The sequence below is a fragment of the Acanthopagrus latus genome, chromosome 11 (genome assembly GCF_904848185.1).
Source record: "Acanthopagrus latus isolate v.2019 chromosome 11, fAcaLat1.1, whole genome shotgun sequence".
Classification (NCBI taxonomy): Eukaryota; Metazoa; Chordata; class Actinopteri; order Spariformes; family Sparidae; genus Acanthopagrus; species Acanthopagrus latus.
In genome coordinates, this window is record NC_051049.1 from 11,151,934 (window position 1) to 11,176,362 (window position 24,429).

At 45.6% G+C, this 24,429-nt stretch overlaps 1 protein-coding gene across 3 annotated transcripts in view; it reads right to left on the reverse strand.

The window, feature by feature from the left end:
- The window catches only part of ssbp4 (single stranded DNA binding protein 4), an 88,033-nt gene that overhangs the window by 19,470 nt on the left and 44,134 nt on the right, over window positions 1-24,429 (reverse strand). For all 3 annotated transcript variants that reach the window (XM_037113754.1, XM_037113755.1, XM_037113756.1), the window contains one exon: window positions 4,470-4,559. In XM_037113754.1, the coding sequence (XP_036969649.1) occupies window positions 4,470-4,559 (90 nt within the window). The remainder of the gene's footprint in view (window positions 1-4,469; window positions 4,560-24,429) is intronic.

The following is a 24,429-nucleotide window of genomic DNA, read 5'->3' on the forward strand; positions in this document are numbered from 1 at the left end:
CACTTCACCTTATTTATCTGCGTCTCTGTAGTGCCGCTGACCGGTATGAACCCTGCGATCAGTCCCACCTTTGATAAATAAGTGACTGAGCGCAGATGTCTCCCTAATTCACCATGTGCCTGCCATGTGTCAGCTTTGAACAGGTTCTTAAAATGCGTCTTTGATACCTGTGTTGCTTGTTCTCAAATGTGTAATCAAACCTAATCCTCTTGTTGTGCTTTTTCGCTGTTTGTCCCTGAAGAGCCGCAATTACCTGCAGTAAAAACGCGCTGCCCTTGACTTCGGATCCCCCCCCACCCTTTTTTTTTTTTTTTGGCAAGAGGAGCCATTCCAGTTTAGTAGAGAGCGGCTGCCCCACCCCAACTGGTTTACAGACTTAATGGAGCGCATTAAGTTTTTCGAGTACCTGACGTACCACGTGTAGATCAGAGAATAAGGTCAACAAAGAGGGATTTCTGGGGCATTATTTGACAGATGGACCATATAAATCTCTAAAGAGCGCATTTTTATCTAATTTGCTGTTCCCTGGATGGAAGCCCGGTGCTCTTATTTGTGCCGTTTCCTTCCAGATTTTTGTCTCCTTTTCTCATTCTTCAGTCCAGTTGTCTATACATCTATGCATTGTAAAAAAAAAAAAAAAAAGTATAAAAGAACTGTGCGGCAAACATTAACACTCTCTTGAATTATTTAATTTCTGTCTACGGAGTGGCAGATGGGAGGCAAATCTATCGCCTGTCCACGATTGTCGTCAGCTGTCATTTCTGTGAGCACAAATCTCTGAAGTCCAATAATAATAAAAAAAAAAAAAAAACATTTGAAAGACTTTCCCGATGTCTTCGTGTCCTCTCCACTCCGACACTCTCTGCTGCTTTCTTTTTTTCCCCTCTTCCTCCCTGTCATTAACTCCATCTCTCCTCCCTCTCCTCCTCCTCCCCGCTCATCTCCCCCCTTTGCCTGTCCTCCCCAGAGGGCTGTGATGCAGCAGTGATGGACTTTCACAGAGAGGAGAGGAGAATTATAGTAGAGTATATGTGTGTGTAGAGAGAGAGCGGGAGAGTCAGATCCCAACAGCTTCTCTCTGTTATTTTTGCCACTTTTTCCTTCCGTGTCTCTCATGCCCAGCTCGTCCTCCAGCTACAGATTAGGGGGAGCAAGGGAGCGCACGCCCTCCTCCCCCGTCCTCCTCCTCCCTCCACCTCCATTTTCCTTCACTGTCCCTCCTTTGCCCCTCATCCCTCTCTCCCAGGACCACAGCCAATAACAGTGTTGGGGTCACCTATGTTAATTACCCCGCTAGTGCAACTGGGAAAAATTTCTGCAGCACACGCACACACACACCAAACGCACGTGAACAGTTCACACACAACAGAGTTGGTGAGTAAGCATGTGTCACTGAAGCAGTGTGTGTGTGTGCAAGCGATAAAATAATAGTTTCAAAGACAAGAGAAATGGAGAGAGTGAGGAAATGTCAGGGAGAAGGATGCCGGGCGTACGAAGGAGAGAGGAGCGGGAGAAGGTGGCGGGAGGAAGTTGAGACCCGGAGCAGAGACGAGGGATGACTAAAGCTCGGAGAAAAAATAAAATAAAAAATTCAGTCTCAGTCGACAGAATCCATTCACAAATCCTCATCTCACACATAATGAGCGTTTTTTGAGTCTGATGCACTCAAACACTACAGACTGACCTCACCTCCAGTGTAACAGATGAGAATGTGAGTAAAAGCTCTACGCGGGAGAGAAAGATTAAAAGAAAAAAAAAAAAGTCAGCTTTCCCTTCACCTGAATGAATAAATGAACTGCGGGAGACTCAGTAGCGTGCACTTTCAGCGCCGACCGCAACCATTAGTTCACCATGGAGTGAATGTCATCTACCTGAGCGGTGTGTGTGTGTGTGTGTGTGTGTGTGTCGTTTCAGCTGTAGCTGAGGTTGGAAGTCGCCATGTGGACACAGCACAGCACATTTAAATATCCTGCTCAATTCAGGGGGAAGCTGTTGTGAAGTTTGGAGAGGCGCAGAGGAACACTTTGTCTGTGTTTCTGTGCGGTACATCGAGCCTCTGTTCACACTTTTACTTTTTTGTTTTCTTTACCTTCGCTGCTCGGATTTGCTTAGCTAAGCAAAGAGACGCGAGGAGGAGAGAAGAGAGTGAATATTGCTGTCCCCACTGCCTGTCCTGTCTGTCTGTCTGCCCATCTGTCTGTCTCTCTATCTGTCTGTCTCCCATGCACACAGGGTCTATTTATGGAAAGCAATGTCACTCATGCAACACCATCAGATAGCTTTCTCCCAGGCCTGCTCACTGCTCATACATCATTAACATTCTCCACAACCCTAGCATGTGTACACACACACACACACACACACACACACACACACACACATACACACACACACACGACATGCTGCCAATCAACCCTGTGCAAGACGACGCTGACAAATGGCTATACTCTTCCACGCTGTACGTATGTATTTACACATCAGGCATACTAGACGTCCAGTCGGAGGGGATTTGGAAAAACAAGCTTAATACGAGGGGCTTCATGGACATTTTGTTATACTTGCAAGTGTATAACAAAAGCAGACATCCAAATATGTGCAAAAAATTACAGCTGCAATTACCATCGATTTGCAATTTAGATTATTATTTCAGAATATTTTTTCAATCAATAGCAAAAAATATGTGCACCATTGTTTCCAGGTTCTTCAGATCGCCCCCTGTGATCTTCACTTAGCGGAAACGTGGCAAATCTGCACACATGACATGGTGGAACTGACAAATGTTCGGCACTTTTGCTTGAAAATTAAACCAAGAAGCATTCACTGATTATCAAAACAGCGGTTCATTTCCTGTAAACCACTGATGATTTCAGCGCTGGTTGTTACATTTTTAATTCAGGAGACAGCACTGTTCGTCATCAGACATATTCACTTTCCTGTGTTTCTTAAGTTAGATGAGAAGACTGATACCACTCTCATGCCTGTTCTTTAAATAAGAAGCTGCAGCCAATAGCTTGTTAGCTTAGCTTAGTATTAACATAATAGAAATACACAGCAGATCCTGCCAGTGCATCTAAATGTCACAAATTAATGTTATGTCTCAATGGGTTAGCTTAGCTTAAGTAAAGAAATGTGTCAAACAGGTTGATCAGATACTAATAGATTGATTTTGTTGATTTTTGACAGAGCTAGGCTAAATATTTCCCTGTTTCCATGGTGCGCTCCATTTACCTCAGAAGTCAGAGCTGCAAATGACGTCAAACCATAGTTGACATTCCAGTGCAGCAAGTCGGAACACTGGGATACAAGTAAGACAGAAGTACTGATAAACAGTATGTCCTACGATGTTGATTAGCGGAACAGCCATCTCAGATTTTGAGGTTGAGGTTGGTGAGGCGCAAAATCCAGCTTTCGGCAGTGTTCCAGCTGAAAACTGCCGACTGGGAACCTCAGAAGTTTCAACTTCCCTGCTCAAATGAAATGCAGCGCTATTCTTAATGCTAAGCTAAGCTAAGCAGCTGCTGGCCGGAGCTTCAAATTGACTGTGCAGACACGAGTCGTATCATGCTTCTGATTCAACTTTCGGTAAATAAGTGCAAACATTTGAAACTACTCCTTTAAAGGCTCTTGTGCAGCTTACAGTTTTAGACAACTTTTCTTGGAACTGGGACAGTTTTTACCATCAAAAGACCGCCTGCCTGTCCTGCCCTTGAATAAAAAGACACAGCCACTTTTATGCCTTCACTTTCATAAAAATGTAACTGCTCCCAGATGCGCGCACCACTAATGAAATGATGTGTGAAATATTTACAGGTTTTTTTTTGTGCGTGTACCTACTGTTTCACTCAAAACAACTGTCTTGATGGTGAAATTCTTTCAGATGATACATTTTTTTTGATATGTGATTTGGTGAATATCTTCAGGTGTGCAGATATTTTAAGCGTTGTTGGTGAAATGTGTGTCAAAGTGTTCAATAAGGCTCGCGTGCGTGCCTGCTTGCGTATGAGAGGGAAATGAGGAGTGATGGAAATGGAGAGCACGCGCGTGTGTGTGTGTGACCTCGTCAGCCTCAGAGACAGCCTTCAGAGAACAGTGATGACAGGAGGAATTAGTGAAGCAACACAAACCAGAGAAAACAGCCTCTTCTCCTCTCCTCTCCTCTCCTCTCCTCTCCTACTCATATGTGACTGGCTACAATGCATCAGAAAGGAGTCACTTGTTTCGATTCTACAGCAGGGCACCAGGAGTTAACAACCCAAGCGTGGACATATGGGACGGAGGCAGAGAGACAGAGAAGGGAACACATCTGGACAGGGATTAGGACAGCTAAAGAGGCTAAAAAAGGAGGAGGAGACAGAAGGATAGGCTTAGCGATGGCTACGGGAGGGGCGGGGGAGCTATCGGGGGCGCGAGATGGCTGGAGGTGGGGGTGGGCGAGGGTTGAAGTCAGCGAGAAAAGTTGTTTTTCTTACTTGAAAGAAGCCCGGGGGCATAGGTCCTCCTGGCATGCCATCATTGGGTGGCATGTTGCCCATCACTGGACTGGGAGCAGCGGCCGCACTCTGCAAAAGAAAAAAAACACACAAGGAAGAACAGCACACTGTCAGTGTTCATGCCCACCATCAGCAAGGTGCAAAAAATAATCAGTGAACATAATCGGGTGGCAGCTATGGCGAAATTATTGGTCACAAAACTTGCAGCAGCCCTGATTACACTCGGCAAATGTCTGCCCACAAATGGAGCAATTACTGATAACTGATGAAGATAGGATTCTTTAGTCACGGTGATGAATTATTTGATGAAGGGCACAAAGCTATCTTGTTAAGATGCAGATAGTTTAGGAGGAACATTAAGGCTTTCGGCGTGCTTCCAGTGAACTTTTAGTTTGTCCGACCGCACCAGATGGCCAAAAACAAATTGCACCTTTATTCTGGACAAGCTGAACAAGAAACTGTTGAGTTACGAGCAGGAAGTTTGTTTCTCGTTTCAAAAAACAACATAGGAGACTAACTTTTTTCAGATCTACTTCAGAGCTGTAAAAAATAAAGTCCAAACTGGTATGCTGACTACACAAACTATGTGAAGATGTGCAAACTGTACACATACACAATGTCTGACTGAACAATAACACTCCTCAAGGTCCACACGCAACACTGCAACTATTTCAGAAATGAAAGCTCCTCCATGTAGAGCGGGAGATCAAATGTCAAAGTTCTGTTTTTACTGATTTAAATATGCATCCTATTCTCTTTTTCAGCGAGAGTAAGGATTTGATCAAGCGTTCTCGACAACTTTTACTTGCCAATAGTTTTACACTCAATATTACACACATTTCATTGAGTAAAAGTATTGAAGTTCATTATCCAGACCACTCCCATGCTTCGGAGGGTGTAGTTAAATTCCTAGCAATGACTCTGGGATCATTTCCTTCATCTTTGCTCTCAATCATAATGATTTTCAACATCAGGGGGAAGACAGATGTGACACTGCTGCTGCTGCTGCTCTGGTTTTTTCTTCTGAGGCGGTGAGGCTGACAGTCGGTGTTTGGTCATGACTGCTTAGTCTGAGCGCTGAGAAAAATTCACATAGCGATGAGACGAGGAGACGAAAAAAAGTTACCCAGAGAACAAATTTTCAGTCAGAATGTGGAGCCAGTTCAGTCCAACGCTGTGGAGGAGGGATTATAAAGCTAAAAAACAACCCTCCCTCCATACGGACACACTGTCAATGACCACAGTGTTTCTTGAACCGCAACCAACTAGTTTCCAGTTGCCTACACGTTGCCTACAACCGCGGGAGTGATCAGAAGATCTGAAAAATGCTCACAATGAATCATTTTACTGATTAGGTTGGAAGACTTGTTGCACTGTCATAAACAAGTTAGTTGGTGTTCATTTTATGAACAAAATCTGTTAGCTGCCAAACATAAGACAATTCAGAAAATCAGGAAACACACACACACACACACTCACACACACTGCTCAGCTCCGGCCCCTCCCCCCACTGTAACTAGAGCTTCACTCACTTCCCGAGCAAACAATCCCTCCATCCCTCGGCTGACCCGCACAGCCCAGACGCTAACTAACAGGCCCCGGGGCCATGAGGCAGGACACACATACATACTCTGAAGTCTGTGTGCATGTGTGTGTGAACTGCATCGGTTCCTCCCCGCCTCAACAGCAGACAAGTAGGCAGACGATAAGTCAAGAGTATCAACCAAAACAGACAGTCAAGGAAGGTTACTACAAATAATTCATGTTATTTATCAAACACAGTCCGCTGAATGAGACAGCCTGATATACAGGTCGACTGAGAGATTTTATAGTTCATGATAGCTCGACATTAACGCATCTGATATGAGGTTCATGCACAGTTTTCTGGCAAGTACTTTTTAAAACTTCTTGTTGTCGAAAAGATATGGATATGTATCAGTTCTGGATGTTTGAACCCAATGGGTTGGTATCAAAAGCAGTATGAAACATCAGCGTTTTTCAAGGAACTGTATGAAAGATAAACATTCAAGTATGGTAACACATTACCAAAGGGTCCAATCTAGTTTAATTGGTGTTTTTCTCATGTCTACGTATCAATATGTGAATTTCAATAGCTGCTGCTTGTTGGGTGAAGTTTTCTCTCGGTATACTTGTCTCCCCCTATTCCCACTTACACCAAGCTCAAAAAAGGAGAAGTCAACTTGTATATGATACGATACGATACGATACGATACGATTCGATAGGATACAGTGGCTTTCTTATGAAGCCAAGAACGCGAATACAATTCTAATAAGAAAAATAAATCAATGAATAAACATTAATTACTAAACATGCCCAATGTCAGGAGACATTTTTCTGTCCTGTCCTGCATCCAACATATAATTCTGTCATATGCAGCTACTTTTGCTTATTCAGTCAACCAGTCCTGAAAAATAGGCTCTCCAGGCAAAAGGGTTGCAAACTTGGTTATATCCAAAATTTTGGACCAAACACCTCTACAGCAGACATAACAGAGTGACGTTTGATAGATGGGGTAACTTTACAAAAAAGAAAAAAACAAAGAAACGGAACACACTTCTGACCTCTAACTGAGCCCTATAAAGTGTACAGTTGGGAGCTGTGTATTGAGCAACGGTACTGTATTAAACACACACACCATGAGAGAACAAGAACATGAGGATGGAAATGAGAACAAGAGGAGGAAGAGAGGAGGCCATAGGTAGCTGGATGAACGGCAGGGCATCTCAGGGAGTGAGGAAGAGTGAATGGAAGTGGTGCTGGCATGTAAGTATGTGTGGCGAGTGTGTTTGTGTGTGCGTGAGTGTGTGCGTGAGTGTGTGTGTGTGTGTGTGTGTGTGGCTCCACAGTACTCAGGTGAAGCAGCAGCAAAAGGCCCCTTCTCCTAGTTGCCATGACAACCCCGACCTCAGCTCCTGCTCTCCAGTGCCCATTAAAACCCTCAGGCCGTCAATCATCAGCATGGCCAGGGAGCAGAGAGAGAGGGAGGGGGGAGGAGGAAGGGGGGGAGAGAGGGAGAAAGAGAGAGAAAGCAAAAGAGAAAGAGAGAAAAGAGGAGAGACAGAAGAAGAAACAGAGATGGAGTTTAAAGCAGCCTGTGGCTTTTGATAGCTGCCCTGTTTGCCACTATCTCCCTCCTTTTCTCTCTCTGCACACAAACAAACCTGACGCGCGCACACACACACACACACACACAACAGCTGAACAGCGTTAACTCCTAACACACACACACACACACACACACACACACACACACACACACACACACACACACTCCTCTGTCTGTCTCACCCTGTCCCCACCTCCATAAAACCATTAGAGCTGCATTATCTTCGTTCCTTTCGCACAAATTCACATACGAGCTATCTCCATCTATTTGAACTAATGATCTCGCTCATTGGCCACGTTCACCATCTTCAGGTTCGATTCTGAATCCGTCCATACCTCCTCCTCCACACCGGAAAGAGAGCTTCCAGATCAAATAAGTATTCAATATTTTAGAGATGTGAAACTCTCTGTTCGTTCATTCGCTCATCCAGTACGTTCTTGTACGTTCTGTGGCTTTGTTTTTTTTCAGGGGAAACATTTTACATTTTTTTCTTACTTGCCTCCGTATTGATGCCTTTTATCATGTCTCTGCTCACAATTTGAAGGGCTGTTTAAGGGTGAACGCTCCTGAACACTTAGGAGGCCAGGGAACAATCTACTTTTGTGTGTACGTTTGACATTTTGAGAAAAAACACTTACTGTAATTGCTTTCTCGCTGAGACTTGGATTAAAAGTTCATGCCACTCTGATGTCTATACAATATATATGAAGCCAGAGCTAGCACCTGCCTAGGTTAGCTTAGCGTAAAGACTGAGAAGGGGAGGAACAGCTAACCTGGACCACTAGGACCTCTAGAGCTCACCAATTAAAGGTGATATATGTGACAATTAGCCAACTGCTGATGAGCACTGCAATAAAATATGGGTCAGCATTTGACCAGAGTAACTGCTAACTGTTATTAAATAAAACTGCTGTAAGCTAGTTAGCTCAGTGAGCGATGTGCAGCGTACAGACTTGGGGTTGTATAAGACACAGAACAGACCAAGGCTAGCTGGTTAGCATGCTAACTTGCGACATAATGTCAGCACTGTTATTTCCAGTGATTACATTACCACAAGTTCATGTACAGGTAATATCTCAATTAATCAATCTTTCAGAAAGTGTACAAAATTTCAACACATAATCCCCTGTTAAGCAACAATTTCTATTTTTTTTTACTCTGTTTTTGTCTGGATTTATCAAACAAGATATAACATGTCCATTAGCTTTAGAGGTGCTGCTAGGGGGATACTGTTACTTTCAGACAGCGCCAGGCTAGCTCTTCCCCCATGTTTTCAGGTCTTTGTGCTAAGCTACGCTAACTTCTACATGCGCTAGCTACAAATTCAGCATACAAACTTGAGAGTGGCATCAATCCTCTCATCTTGGTCTTGGATAGAATATTCCATTGAAGGTTTGGTAATAACTATTTTATGACATCACCAGGTTTTTGTGTCTAACTGAACTACACAATGCAGTTTTCATGGTATTGAAATCAACAATGTGATTCATACAGCAAACTAGTCTTATCTTTCAAACGTGGAATGTATTAAATGAGGCTGTTTTATAATCAGGGTCATTTTATTCATCAGCATACTGTATATTTTGCACTGTAGGCTGAGACATAAAGGACTCTATGAGTTTTCCATCTCTGAGTAAATGAGGAAAAGAATAGTCGCTCTGTAAAATGAAGCATGTATTTGATCATTTCCTTGAACAGAGGGAGTCTGCTCCCCTCTCACCCCTGGTTGTGATCCTCTTTAGCTCCACAGTGGAGGCTGGCCGGCTAGCTGGCTGGCTGGATGGCCCACAGACAGTGAGTGAGCGGCTCTATCTGTCCAGTGATCAGACCTCAGCTTCCAGGGGGTAATGGATCTGCTGTTATCTGGGTCCAGACTAGCAGGCCAACACACTGCTACCTGCTGGCCACAACAACACTGATACCGACCTGTTAGTGCTTGTGTGAGTGTGTGTGTCTGTGAGTGTACTGTACGTGTGTGTGTGTGTGTGCGCGGGTCTGTGTTTCTTTCAGATCGCAAAGGACTCTGCCTGGACTAACTGTGCAGTCTTCAGCGACCCCCTCACACTCTCTATATCCCAACAACACACATACATACACACACATCATCACAAACACATGAAAAGTCCATCGCGGCACCCTGAGGCTCTGAACACAATGTTTTCACACACACATATATATACACACACACACACACACACACAGAGTCCAGTTCAATTCTTCTACGCGCTTACATTATTCAGTCACTTCTCTCTTCCTCGCTCTCAGTCTTTGCAGAGCAGAGATCCACAGCTCCACAAAAATGCACACACAGTGAATACTGCTGAAAAAGCAGCCGAAAAAGCTGTTAATGTAAATAACTTGTCCTTGGTGCAATAGAAAGGGTGAGGCTTGCTATGAAAAAGACTTATAATTCATTAAAACTGAGATCCGTGCAGGAATAAACAGAGTTGTGTTCATGCGCCACTCTGCGTCTGTCCACGAGCGCTCTGTGACTTGCAGGCTGATTAGCAGCAACTGCTGGTTTCCGTAACGAAAATAGGGATTCCTCTAACTGTCATCGCCATCACCCTCTCCTCTCAGCTCCCCCATTTGTCCCTCTGTCACAGCCCTCCTTCTCCTCCTCAGCTTCGAGTGCTCCAATAAGTCTGTCAGTGAAGTCAACTCTATGAGGATTAGCGGAGGAGAAGCAGGAGTGTAAGCAGGGCTGCCGGCCGACAGACGGGTCTAATCGATGGAAGACGGAGAGCTGCTGGGCTGCTCTGCCAGGAACCCGACTCCCAACCCTGCCACATGGAAATGCCCTCGATGGCTGCTCTCTGCACAGGCATGCGCACACACACACACACACACATACACACAACAGGTATGCAGCCATTACTATGCTCACTCACACATAGTGACTATGCATGGGAGCGTACTGTATATATTACACACACACATATGCTGTTGCCTTCCCATTGCTCCGGCAGCTGTTATGTCAATCAGGTGAATTAATTACCGGTAAACAAATCTGCTTGGGATCCCCCCACAGAACACACACAAACACAAACAAACACACACACACACACACATCCCTCCTCCTCATATCTCAAGCATCTCTTCCCAGCATCAGGGCCCCAGGAGCCTGGAGCTGCCTCCCAGCAACCCAGACACCGCTCGGAGCTGGAAGCCCAGAGGGAAGGCACCGTGGCTGGGGGACCTCGCAGCGGCTCTCCCCCTGCTGCCCTGGAGCACCTGCCTTTAGTCCCGCTGCTGCCTCTCAGGCTAACCAATCAACCTATGGCAATTCACACACACCACCTGACAGGGAAGACAACACACTCTGCAGACGCAGATGGCATCAACACACGGATTTGTGCACACATGATATATGCACACACATACGCGTGGAAAAAAAAGAAATGCTTGAGATGAAACAAATGAGTGCAGGAATGCAGACGACTCTGCCCGTCAATCCCTGCCTCCTGTGAACACGACATTGATGTGCTGACTCTCGGGTGGCTGGATGGCTGCGGTCTGATCCATACCACACGATGAAGACGAAACAACCAAAATAAATAAAGACAAACAAGCGAACACAAACTCTGAGGACAACAGCGATGTGCATATTAGAACAATTGAGAATTCACATTTAAAGGAGAATTCCAATTTAATACATCATTTTGGTCATTGCTCCCCTGTTCATGACACTGAACGGGCAGAGTTGGACGCTGAGTGTTTGTAAACACACGATCAGCAGCCACAGTCGTACCGTCACCGTAACTTTGTCTCGTTCAGACTGACCAACGGCTTTTCAACTTTGACCTACTGTACTTGCTGTAGATCTGACTGACATGTCACCTTGTTTAACACCTCTCTGATCATCTGCCCAAGCATTACATGTCGCTCTTGACTTTGCTGTATCTGTGTTTGCATTTTCACAGATCCCAGTTACAACAACCATCATCACCATCACCGACAGATATAACACTAACTACTGTAAAAGAAACAAACGCTGCTTCATTCAAGCTTCTCAGAAGTGCAGGTGTTCTGTCTTTTTCTGTTTTACATTACTGGAAATGACATTTGTTTGGACCTGTAACATGTTCCAAGAAATTGTGATGGACACTTTACACCATTTTTTTCTTTTTTTTACTTTTCTTAAACCAATTATTTGAAAAAGATTGAAATATGAATCAATAATGAGGATAATCTTCAGCTGCAGCATGAGTACAACAACAAGACTGATGAAACTTGGTGGCCTCAGGAGCAAGAGTTGATCTGAACTCTACGTAAGTGCTAAACAATATGCTGAACAATGGTGACACAAACATGCATAAACTGTATGATTTGTAGTAATTCAGTAACACACACACATACAGATGCATAAATACACACACACAAGCCCAGAAGCCTTTATTTGCGATGTCGGTAGATAATGACCAAAGGTTGGCGATGGCCTGCTGCTCGCTCTGGTGACCCTTTCTAACACAGGTCCCCCCTGCTGACACTGCTCTTTAATTACACACACACACACACAAACACGAGTGCACACACACACCGATATGCAGCGCACACCCCCTCCGCCCGTGGCCTTTCACTCCCTCATTAGGCAGTTGGTGTTGGGTGGAAAGCCACCAGAGAACCAGAGGACAGGGTGTCATGATGACGCTCGTCCACACACACACACACACACACACACTGAAAGAGGCAGACTGCCACATGCACTCAAAGCTATATGCCTAATTCAAGCTTATTAATGCTGCTAATTAGGGAGTAATAGAATGCTAGGAGCTCGGAGACAAAACCTAACTTGTAGTATTGTAGAAGAATGAAAGGTGTGTAAGTGAGTGTCTGAGAGAGAGAGAGAGAGAGAGAGAGAGAGAGAGAGAGAGAGAGAGAGAGAGAGAGAGAGAGAGAGAGAGAGAGTTCGGGACAATGATTTTATCATGCTCTATCTCCCTCCTGTCATCTGAAATAACTGGCTGGTGTCACGCTACCACGGCTCTTATTCACTGAGTCCAGACACCGACCCTGTATCCAGCAGAGCTTCAGTCAGCGCTCGGCTCTGCGGGTCAGAGAGGTCTGCAAATCAGGAAGGAGCAGGTAGATCATCTCCTGACAGGCCACCTCACAGCTGATGGTACACCGAAAACACCTCTGACACGGCTAAAAAGCTGAAGCACGTTTCATTTTTCTGGGTCTATTTCATTGGTTTTCCTTGCGGCACAAATATAAATAAATATCTTCCGTAGAGCAAAACATCTGCGGTCAGGTTCTCGTGTCAGTACCTCAGAATCAAAGAGCGAGACTGTCGCTCATCTCAGCTACCCTTTCAACAGTCACACAGAGGAATCCATTATATAAGAAGCACTGAGAAGTCCCCCCTCAGCCTCTGTAGCCCAGAATGCAATGCAGCCACAAGACATGTACTTTTTGCCAAGCAAGCGAGATGCTCACTATAATCAGCTGCAAAAAACCTCAACCTCCGTCGCCACTTTCATTGTCACTTTTAACTCTTTCCACCTACACGTAGGAAAAACCACAGCAGAAAATCAAGGTTCAGGTTCTCGGCCGCAGTCTGAGGTTTGTAGGATATAATGTAAGAAAACACCGAGGGGAACAGTGGTGGCACAAAAAGTATGTAAATTATAAAGAATTCATCATCGCCAAAAAAATAAAAGACTTCAGGCATGCACCGAATATCTCAGACTGATCAGAAGCAGAGGATCCAACACACACACACACACACACACACACAGGCACACACACAGACACACACACACACACACACACACACACACACAGGCACACACACAGACACACACACACACACACACGTACATGGATTCACTCTCAGACAATCACATAAAGTGTGTATGTACGTGTGTGCACAACGGTGACATTTAATGAACAACATATCTGCAAATATTTAGTTTTTTGTTGGTTCTGGCATCTACATTCATGCAGTAATTGCACTCTGTATGTTTGTCTCCTACACATCAGTGTTACATAACTTTACATATTGAGGAATATTTCCTGAAAGAATGAGATAGTGAGAAAAAGGGGATGGAAATAGATTTTTGCTATATTAAAAAAAAGATGACAAAATGGCAATTAGTCGGCACAGAGGAAGATGACAATCGGCAAAATGATTGTTCTCATTGATCTCAGAAACACCTTAAGGAAATGATGATTATCGCCGAACCAAAACACACAAATAAGGACTCAACAGTGGAAATCATCAGAGTTGGTGGATTTTTTTTCTACTGCGCCAAAACAAGCATGTTTTCCAGAGGAGCAGATCCCAAAGTTTTGTATTCAAAATGCATCATTTCTCGTCTCATCATCACAGAGAAGGTATCAAATGGCGGAGACGGGGATACAATGTAAACCCAAAGGAACGGTGAACACTTCTAAGCTGCTGCTCACATCAGTGTGGCCGGTACGTCCCGACAAAAAAGGGACCTTACTCGACTTTTGCAAGACTGCAGAACAAACGCACTCCTGCATTGACCTGATGCGCCGTTTTTAAGCAGGGCTGTATTAGCGGCTTATAACGCCGGCTAAGACACTGACTATGTAATCACAATGTACGCAGGAGCCAGATGTATGTTGTCAGATGAATTTCTACAGCAGTATGAAAGAGCGGAAGGGATTAGCAAGACAAGAAACTGGTAGTTGCAGATTATCTATGACTTGTTGATACTAATTTATTGCTGAAATGTAAAAAGCTTTACAGTTTTCCAACCGAAGCTCTGAAACAGACAGGGATCTTTACAGACTCAGCGATGCTGTCCGTTAATTCCGCCGCGGTTTATCTAACCTACAGACTCACTCTCACACCTGCTACTGTTGGAATCGGTTGCAGCTCAAACTTTTGCCAAGATTTAATAATATAACATAACACTTTATCAGCCAGACCTCCTACGGGACTATTAAAAATGAAAAGAGTCTCTGGCAACCTTGTTAGCAATATCTACCTCCTCCTTATTCTTTGGCATTCTTTCATATTCTCCCGCTCACTTCTTTTTTCTTTTTTTTTTGTCTCCCCCTCTCTCTCTCTTTCTCGAATGTTATGCTCCCACAACTGGATTTTATTTTTCTGCAGAGCTGAGAAGGTGCGAGATGAAAAGAAGAGGGAAGTGGTGGCACAGTATACTGAGAACACAGAAAAAAGGAAAGAGGGAGCGAGAGAGAGAGAGAGAGAGAGAGAGAGAGAGCGAGAGAGAGAGAGCAGCCGGGGAGTTACAGACGGGGCTGTACACATTCCATAGTGCCTAAAGCAACATGGTGAACCTGAAAAAGCTGAAGTCAGACGACTCTAGCTCGGAAAAAAACAGTTAAAGAATTACCATATATTATCCTGTATAATGTGGTAATAGCAGAAATGAGCTGAGTAAACACAGTGCCGGGGAGACAGAGTAAAAAAGCTACAGCCGACGACTCCATTTAATACGTTCTGCTGTAACAATAGACCCGTGCATTTGACATTCAGGCCAAATTCTCATCCGTCCACTCTCACAGTCTGTGCGTCCAACGCTTATGTTTAGACCAGACATTTAAAACCATCTCACGCCAGTCTGATCCACTCACTTGCATTTCTATTTTGGAGTGTGTCTGTATACCTATGTCTGTCTGTGTGTGTGTGAGTGTGTGTGTGTCTGTGTGTGTGTTGGATCAGGCAGGAAGAGGCATTCCCATAGGAGCAGTCCTCCTGAGCGCCAGACATTGGGGGGTTGGGTACAGACACGCTACCAATTCCCCATTTCATCTCCCAGAGGAACCACCATGTGGACCAAATGATCAACAAGATCGCATTTGAACGTTTAGATAAATATAGAAATTCACATGAAGCGCTTTGCACCGCACTCGCAGCGCCGGTGCGTCACTGCCTCCGTCATACTCGTGCATAGAGTACATTTTCAGGCTGACTTACACGTATAAGCCAAACACGCCAAACACAGGAGGATCGAGCAGTCCGTTTACACAACAACCTTTTACAGGAGCGTTTAGAAGCAGTGACGGATTCTTGCAAACTCTCCTTTTGGGTCATGCTTTCAGTTCTGAACGTGACACTTACAGTATCAATTAAACAACACAGCGCACGAAGCCAATCAGGGTGAGCCCCTCAAGATTTACAGTCTTGTAACGACAAACAGCCTCTGCGATGTTAAACATCGCCCGTCCTCTCCTAGGAGCGTTCAGATTTCTAGCAAGTCTAATGCCAAGTTGAGCCCCGATCAGCTGTTGTGGTGCGGGTCCAAAGGTTAGTCAGGTTCGAGTCTTTAAACTCAGTGGCCTTGAGGACCCAGGAGCCAAACACCACCTAACTCTGTCTACCGCCAGACAGGAGGAGGAGGAGGAGGAGGAGGTGGAGGTGGAGGTGGAAGAGGTGAGGGGAGACAGAAAACCACATTCCCAAGACAATGGACAGTCTGTGGGTCTGTGGGACTTGCCGAAACTCCAAGGGCCCTGGGGCACGTTGAGGAAAAAGAGGGAAAAATTGAGGGAGGGCGGCAGAAAAAGAAAGATGTTAAGGAGAGTAAGAACAGAGGTCAGAAAAGAGAAACAAGAAAGAAAGAAAGAAAATAACAGGGAGGCCAAAGGAAGAGTGAGAGAGAGAGGGAGAGAGAGAGAGAGAGAGAGAGAGAGAGAGAGAGAGAGAGAGGGAGAGAGAGAGAGAGAGAGTGGCCAAATAAGGAGGAGGTGCAAGAGAAAAGGAGCGCTGGCACTGTTGTAGGGAACCGATAAGGAGAAAATGGGATGGGGGGGGTGGAGGGGTTGCTGCTTTCAGTAACGCAGGGAGAGAGCAAGACGGGAGAAGGGAAAAAAAAGAGATTGACTGTTAGTGCTGATTCTTCAGTCTACCTATGATCGCCTTCAGCTCAGTCAGTACTCTTGTCACATCATTCAAACCTTTAACATGAGCAGCAATATGGAAAAAAATGTTTACGCCAACCTACTTGTCCAGGTTTCCCCCCAAAGAAAGAGAGGTGGCACACCACCCAGACCAGCACATCTCACGTCAAATTGAACCCGCGCTACCAGGTTTTTTTTACATGAAGGTCGATGTTTTTTGTTTTAATCATGTGTCATTGTTTACGTCAACCTGCTTATCCCCCAGTTTCTCCCAGTAGACAGCCCAGACTAGCACACCTCATCTCCTAATCAAATCTCTCTGATTGAGATAGCACCACTGCTCTTTTTACCGAAGGTTAGTGTTTTGTTTCAAAGTGATTCAATCTTGTATTATTTTGTGTAGGCTGTCACTTTTTTAGGTCTAGTGGCCAGCCCTCACTTTGAAACACTGTTGGAAACCCTCTAGTTGTCATTGCGAGAATTGAAAATCTCCCAATTCACAAAAAGACCCACTAACCTTCACAATAACCTGCTGGAGGGATCTTGTTCCAATGGGTTATTTCCCATTCTTTCCCATTCTCCCGTAAGTGAGCCGATACCACGCCACCAATGAGAGGTGGCATGGTATGAGAGAGGGCAAACTCCTACCATACCTGCCTGCCTCCACCCTCTAATCCTCCATCAGCTCCTCCCCCTGTACATCCCTAGAAGACACACTGGGAGATAAACTGCCTCGCCAGGACCTGCTGACCTCCGGACCACCAGTCGACAGGCTCCCAGAGTTCAGCAGGGCCCGACACACAATGAGATCTGACATTAATGTGCTCTATTTGCATTCTTGCTTCCAGGAACTGTTTTCGGTTGCCAGGCAGCGCGGCTCGTAGCTTGCCATAGCTTGTTGTCAGAGACAGCAGCGTCAGGGAGGTGCTCTTTCAGGGATGATTTAAACTTCCATTTCAGGGACACCGGCCTTTCATCCTCCACACGAGACAAGACAGAGAGCGCCGAGAGCAGCTACTTCTCATCCGGCTATACCCAGAGGTCAAAGAGCCAACGCTTCCTGGGCCGGCCACAGGCGCCCTCATTTTTGGATGGAGGGGTTGACAAACATTTACTCTGGAGGTGTCGTGCGGGGGGAGAAGATGAAGATGAAGACGAGGAAGAGGAGGTAAAGATTTCCAGGGAGCACCTCACTTTCACTTAACACGAGCACGCATGGAGGCAGGCGAACTCTCACCAGCATCGCCATCAATAAATAAACAGAGGCTGACAGAAATATCCCCAGCATAGTCTCAGCCAGCGTAGCACAGCACTGGCACGCACAGCGAGAGAACCAGAGAGGGGACGACGTGCACGCACGCACGCACACACGCACAGACACACACACACAGACACACAGACACACACACACACACACACGGGCTGAGACGTGAAGATAAGACTGTGAGAGATAGCAACAGAGAGAAGAGGGAAAGAAGGAGGGAAACAGAGCGGATGAAAAGGGAAGCCGAGAGAAGAAGAAGAAAATACAGAGCCTTAAAGAAAGAGAAACAAGATGCTTCTGTTCTTTGTGCTCGGTGCTGCTCTCCAGTCAGTAGAAAAGGATTAATTGTTGAGGTAAAATATGCTTACTGTTCACTTCTGTTTGTAGGAAGAAGGTGGGGGCAAACATCCCTCTTTGCCCCCCACCTGCCCCACCCAATACAGACCCCTTCTTTTCTCTCACCACCTCACCCGTCAGACAGACACACCAGACCGTGCTGTGTGGCGCTGCAACACACACACGCACACACACACACGCACACAACGACCCCCCTATCTGAGCCTCTGCTCCGTCACTCTGTGTGAACTTCTGGTTCTGATTTAGAAACAACCTCCTCTTCGCCTTTTTCTCTTCAATTCAACACGCTTTCCCTCAGCATGTGTGTGTGTGTGTGTGTGTGTGTGTATGTGTGTGTGTGTGTGTGAGAGAGAGAAAGAGTATGTGTGTGTGAGCGTGCGTGCGTGCATGTGTGCATGTGTGAGTGCGCGAGTAAAACTCTTGTCTCCTGCAAATGGATACACCAACACGTGTGCAAGCACAGCCTGAGACATTTATGCCCCCTGTGTGAGTTGTGGTTGCACACACACATGTAGAGGCTACAGAAACACACACACACACACACACACACACACACACACACACAGCATGCAGCACCCAAGATCATATTCATGGAGACACATGCTCCCCCTCTTCAATGATTAGTTTAAATATGCCAGTGATCACAGAACTGCAGGAAGACCTAGTACACAAGGAGCTAAACACACACACACACACACCATCCCCTCTCTCTATGCTCCAAACCCCCCACACATACACACACACACACTTTTCATTTGCTGTTTCTCCTCCGAGCAGTGCCGGCAGGCTGCCAAGCTACACATAAACATGGTGCATTGCATTTCTGCAGGTACAGTAATGCAAACACTGGAAAATATTCAAGCCACATCAGCGGCCCGGCCCGGCTCGCTCTCAGTCAGAACCGTGGCTTCTGAAAAACTCTGACAGTTTTGCCGTCAAATCGCACCAGCGAGTAGTGAAAACATGGGTGGCTGTTGTGTGTCAACAAAAAAGAGCAAAAAGGCAGATTATATTTCATTATTAATAAGTTTGGAGTTGATAAAATATGTTAATGGTTTAGAGTCCTGTAGCCTCTTAAGTGGAGCATTTTGTCAGATTTAATATTTGATACCATTGTTTTCTATTATTTGGTTTATTCAGGTGAAGATCTTGATGGTTGGATGGATGGATAGATGGATATTTATGTAGGATGTTGATGCCACTACACTGCCTGCAACCTTTAAGCTGTCTGGGAAAACATGTTCTCCGTTGATTCCTCTGACTAGCATGACTTCAACCTGAAACTCATTCTGGGTAGTTGACGTCAGCTGTAATCTGCACGCTCTTAGCCCTCCAGGCTTTTAAGTGACGTTGGTAGAAATTTAAGTTTTTCTCGCCGTGACATCAGTCCAAATAAGTTCATCATTTGCTCCTCTGGTCCACGAAAAGAAACACTTTGTGCAGAAATGAATGAAGTGAATTCTACCCAACACATAATTAACAAGTTTGTACTTGACTTACTATGACTACTTCTGTTCTCTGTATACAGAATCAGCAGCATCTCTGCTCCAGCAGAGGTGCACGTTGGCACGCTAAGCAACAAGACTTTATATTAATATATAATGGCCACTTTTCTTGCTGTTATCTGTGTGCTTTAAGAACTCTATCACTGTGGCTCTACAGGGATGGAAATATGAGTCAGTCGCTTTGTGCGAGAAATGTCTCCGTAATACATTAAGACAATGTTCCGCTCAGCCTTTGATGATCCCTTAACTTTTCAACAGATCACAATTCAAATTTGTCTTTTGTTTAATGACAACATATCTGCAAAATGAGTGACGCTCGCATCAGCTTGAACTACACTTCATGTTTAGTGTTACTTAGCATTATGCTAGCATGTTAACACACTTTAAAAAAGGGTGAACATGGCAAACATTGCTAAATATCAGCAATATCATTGTGGGCATGATGACACAGTGACGTTGGCCTGGGCTCAAAGCACCGCTGCGTCTACGTACAGCCTCACAGAGCTGTTAGCACAGCTGCAGACTCCTGGGCTCGGTCCGATTTCCAACCCCTACCCCTTTCGAGTGCCCCCTTGACCCTCAGAAAAGCGTCACAAGGACAACCCTTCAAGACACTCATATGTCATCAGTCGTCGATGGCATTTACGTTACCAGGACCGAGCATTTCCACTATGTCATCAGCTGAAGGGATTTCAATCCAATCATCAATTAAAAAAGAACAATGCTTCATTACCTGGCCACGTGAGCTGCTTTATAGGCCAATATTAGCGACAAGTGCTCCTACTTCGCAAGCCTGCACTGATTGGAGGAGATGTGTTTCCGAATGTCATGAAGCAACAAACGGGGGAATGCAGCCACAAAATACATCAAAATGTGGTGCTGCAGTCCACAAACCAGCAACAACAATGTAAGGTAAGCTGTTTGTCACTGACAAACCTCCGGGCACAAGCAGTAGGGCCAAGGGGAATGCTGGGATTGAGCCTTAGTCTCATTTAGATATGTTTTAAAATACGGAGACAAAAAACTTTCTCCACACTAACAGTACACTACACTACAACTACTCAACAATATCTCCACTTCTGTCACGACCTTGAAGCACTCAAAACCTGAACATTCTCTCCCACTCGACGTGGTCGGAAGGAGGGAGGTTTTTTGGTTTTGGTAGTCTCCAGTTACAAGACATTTTAATACGATATGAGACTGGTGCTGAGAAAAAACACTCACATGAACAGTGGCAGAACGTGTGCGCACACATTTACAGACAAACCTGGACCAGCAGCTTGATCATACGACCCTGAGAAGATCATTTACACACATGCTTCCACACCTTTTAATGCACACACACACACACACACACACTGGTCTCCTCCCCTCTCTGCCCTCTCCCCCACCTCCTTCTCCCCTCTTCCTCCGCGTTCTCCCTCTTTATGTTAAACCTGCACAGCCCCGTGAGGAGAAATGTGGTCGTTTGCCTCCGTTATCTCCTTTTCTCTACATCACCCCCCTTCACCCACCCACCCACCCCCTTTTCTCTTTCTACCCCTTGCTTAACTTGGTCCCGCTTCCATCTCTCTCTTTCTCTCTCTCTCTCGCTCTCTCTCTCTCTACTTCCCCCCTCCCCCAACAGCCCTCAGCCAATGGCGTCCGGGTGTCAGGCAGCTCAGAGAAGCTGTTGTCATGGTGACGGGGCTCCTGTCTGTGCTCTGTCCCTCAGGCATCCCAGATCCAGAAAAGCAGCATCGTGTTTACGTGAGAGAGGAGAGGAGAGGAGAGGAGAGGAGAGGAGAGGAGAGGAGAGGAGAGGAGAGAAGAGGAGAGGAGAGGAGAGGAGAGGAGAGGAGAGGAGAAGAGAGGGGGGAAGGGAGGAGGAGAGGAAAACAGTGCTGGGGATAGATGTGAGGGACAGAGAGAAGGAGGAGGAGGAGGAGGAGGAGGAGGAGGAGGAGGAGGAGACTGAGGAGGGAGGGAGAGAAAACTGCCCCACTTTGACCAGCTTTTGTTCTGCTGTGTCTTCTGGTTTGAAGGCCTCACATGCATGTGTGTGTGTTTTTATGTGTGTGTGTGTGTGTGTGCCTCACATGGCCCTGTAGACACCCAGGCATCTCACACCCCTATTCCTGGCACCTCCACCCAATCTCTGACCTTTCCTGGACTCCAGCACGCAGACACACACACGGTCCTGACCCAGCAACACAATCACGGCTCTTTATAAGCCCCAACACACACGCACGCACACAACACACAAAAACACACACACACACCCACATTCATCCAAGATCATGTAACGGGCCCAAAACACTTGCACCTGGTGTGGCCTAAAATAAGGTCCCCAGGCAGCCATGTCACAGGGTGGCGTGATGATGACAGCAGCATGGAGGGCCTGTGTTGACCACTGTGCCACTGACACACACACATGCACAGTCTAGATCATTTATCTCCAGGGGGCATCTGTTGCTGATTGGTCGATGCCATCGTCTGTGCCCTGACCATGACACTCACAGTATGGGGGTTTGCTCTTGCACATTTTAATGCTGTACAGTGTGTGTGTGTGTGCGCGCGGATACATAACTATTCCAATAGAGCAGGTGTTGAGCAGCACCCCAGGCCCTCCCTACTGTATAATGAACCCCGTCAGCTCCTCTGTCTGTATCAGTGGTGGCCTACTGCTCTATAGTCTCCACACTTGACTTCTTCCTGCTTTTCGCGGGACAATCCAGCACGTTAATTGCAAGGTAAACAACTGAAGAGGAGCGTCAGCCCCGCAGGAGCTCTGTTCCTCTTCTCTCCTCTCCTCCCTCCCTCCTGTTCCTTCCTCTCGTCTTGTCTGAGGCGAGGTCGGTTAAGCCCCCCCTTCAGAATCAGAATCTGGACAAGCACCAGTTGGAAGCTAATCCGGCTCGCCGACTGGACCCCTCCTCCGAAACGGCACAGCGGGGGTGAGCTGATGAAAGGGAGGCTGATATGAGGGACATGAAAGGCATTGTAGAGGCAAACAGAGCGGCAGACACAGCCTGCCTCAGACCCCCGCGCTGCGTTCAGCACTGTACAACAAGCCATTTAGGACTTTAAAACAGCACAGAAATCGTCAGAGTCGTTAGTCAGGCTCGAGGCTGCCGTCCAACTTTCTTTTCGCCGGACGTTTCTGCTCTGTAGCCACTTGATGCACAGGTTAAGGCACTTAATGTCTAAACTGTATTCACACTGTGTTCTATTAACAACCTGTTTGTTCAAGGCCAAACCTCTTGACTGGAACATTACATTCTTCTCGCAGTGAATGAACAAAATTAACCTCTGTTGAAGTAAAAAAAAAACCTAAAGCCTTAAGGCCATTCTAAAAAGATCTTTTAACCCAACTGCCCTGCCAGTATTACAGATAGAATAAACAGTACTTCATATTTAAGTTGAAAATATTTCTCCAAAACGAACTCGGCAGGTGTATTCACGAGCTGAGTGCTGGTTGCTGGAAACTGGTGGGATCCTGCATATGTGCATCGAAGACCATAACCATGTGTCCTTTAAGGTAAGTTTTGCCACTCAGCAGCCATCTTTGCAACTCCTCCAGACAGGTCGCAAGGCGTTTCATGACACCAACTTTTTTTAGAGGATACTTTTTGTCCTTTTCGTATTTTTTCCTTTCCTTCAGTGTTTTATAAAAGTTGTAAAAAAATCTCGAAAGTTAAAAAAAAGGTCGAAGTTCTCCTCTTCAACAGAAACACTGCTACTGAAACACCTTGTCAGTAGTCCCGCCTTTAATTCTGTCACTTTGTGACATCACCATGTCACACATTTACATAATACCTGACGAGCTGCTAGTTTTGCATGTAAGCTAAGATCTGTTGTTGTTAGCAGTGCTGGCTCAGGCATGTGTGAGCTGACCACTTAGAAGGAGGGAGGGGGCTTAAAGAGATGGGAGCTAAAACAGAGCGCCTCAGACCGAGGGGGAATACAGTAACACTGGACAGCAAAAACTGTTTCCTTTAAGGTTCAATCCAGCTTGAGACCACTTGAGCAAAGGTGTGTTTAATGTCCAGCGTTTGAATAACGTCACATTTCTCTGTAATCCTGTGCGTAACCCTGTGCAATGCAACAACACCACTGGCTGATAAACACATGTAAAACACTTTGAATTGCATTTTGATTTGTTTGAAAGGTGCTACATAAATAAAGTCTGATTGATCGATTGATTGATGTGTTTTCTGGTTCTGATGTTATAAAGCAGACAGCTGGCTCATGGCGGGGTATGGATTAGCCATGTATCATACAAACACCAACTCTGTTTTTTTTCAAAACCCTTTCAGTGGTTTGTCTCCTCTATTTTAATATCTCTTGCGTAATTCACTCTGGGGGTTGGTGTCCACCCTCACGTTTCATAGTCCGGTTTTTGTCTCTCTGTTCTGCGTAGTTTCAGTTTGGTTTACTCACTCAAGTCCCTCCCAACATCATTGTCTTACTGTCCAGCTGCCAAAATCCAGATAAGAGATGAGGTGATAAAAAAATGTTCATCTTAGTGGCCTTTCATTATTACCATACGCTAACAGCAATTAATCTTTATGAAGAGCGGAATGATATGAGGACTGTCTTTGCCCCGGGTTGTGCCTCTCAGGCTGCTGCCCTCGCGCCTGACAGGTGGAGGTTGTACCTGCAGCCTGAAAGAGAGACCGCAGGCACAGCTGAGGGCTGAAAACACTGACAAACTATTTTTCACATTTTTCATGTTATGTTGAAGGTAAATATCAATCAGCAATGAGGCTGTAATGCTGAAGGTTTTTTTATTGTTAATTTGGAGAGCCTGATTTAATAATAACATGTTTGCGCTCACAGGAAACAGAAAAGAACCCCACATG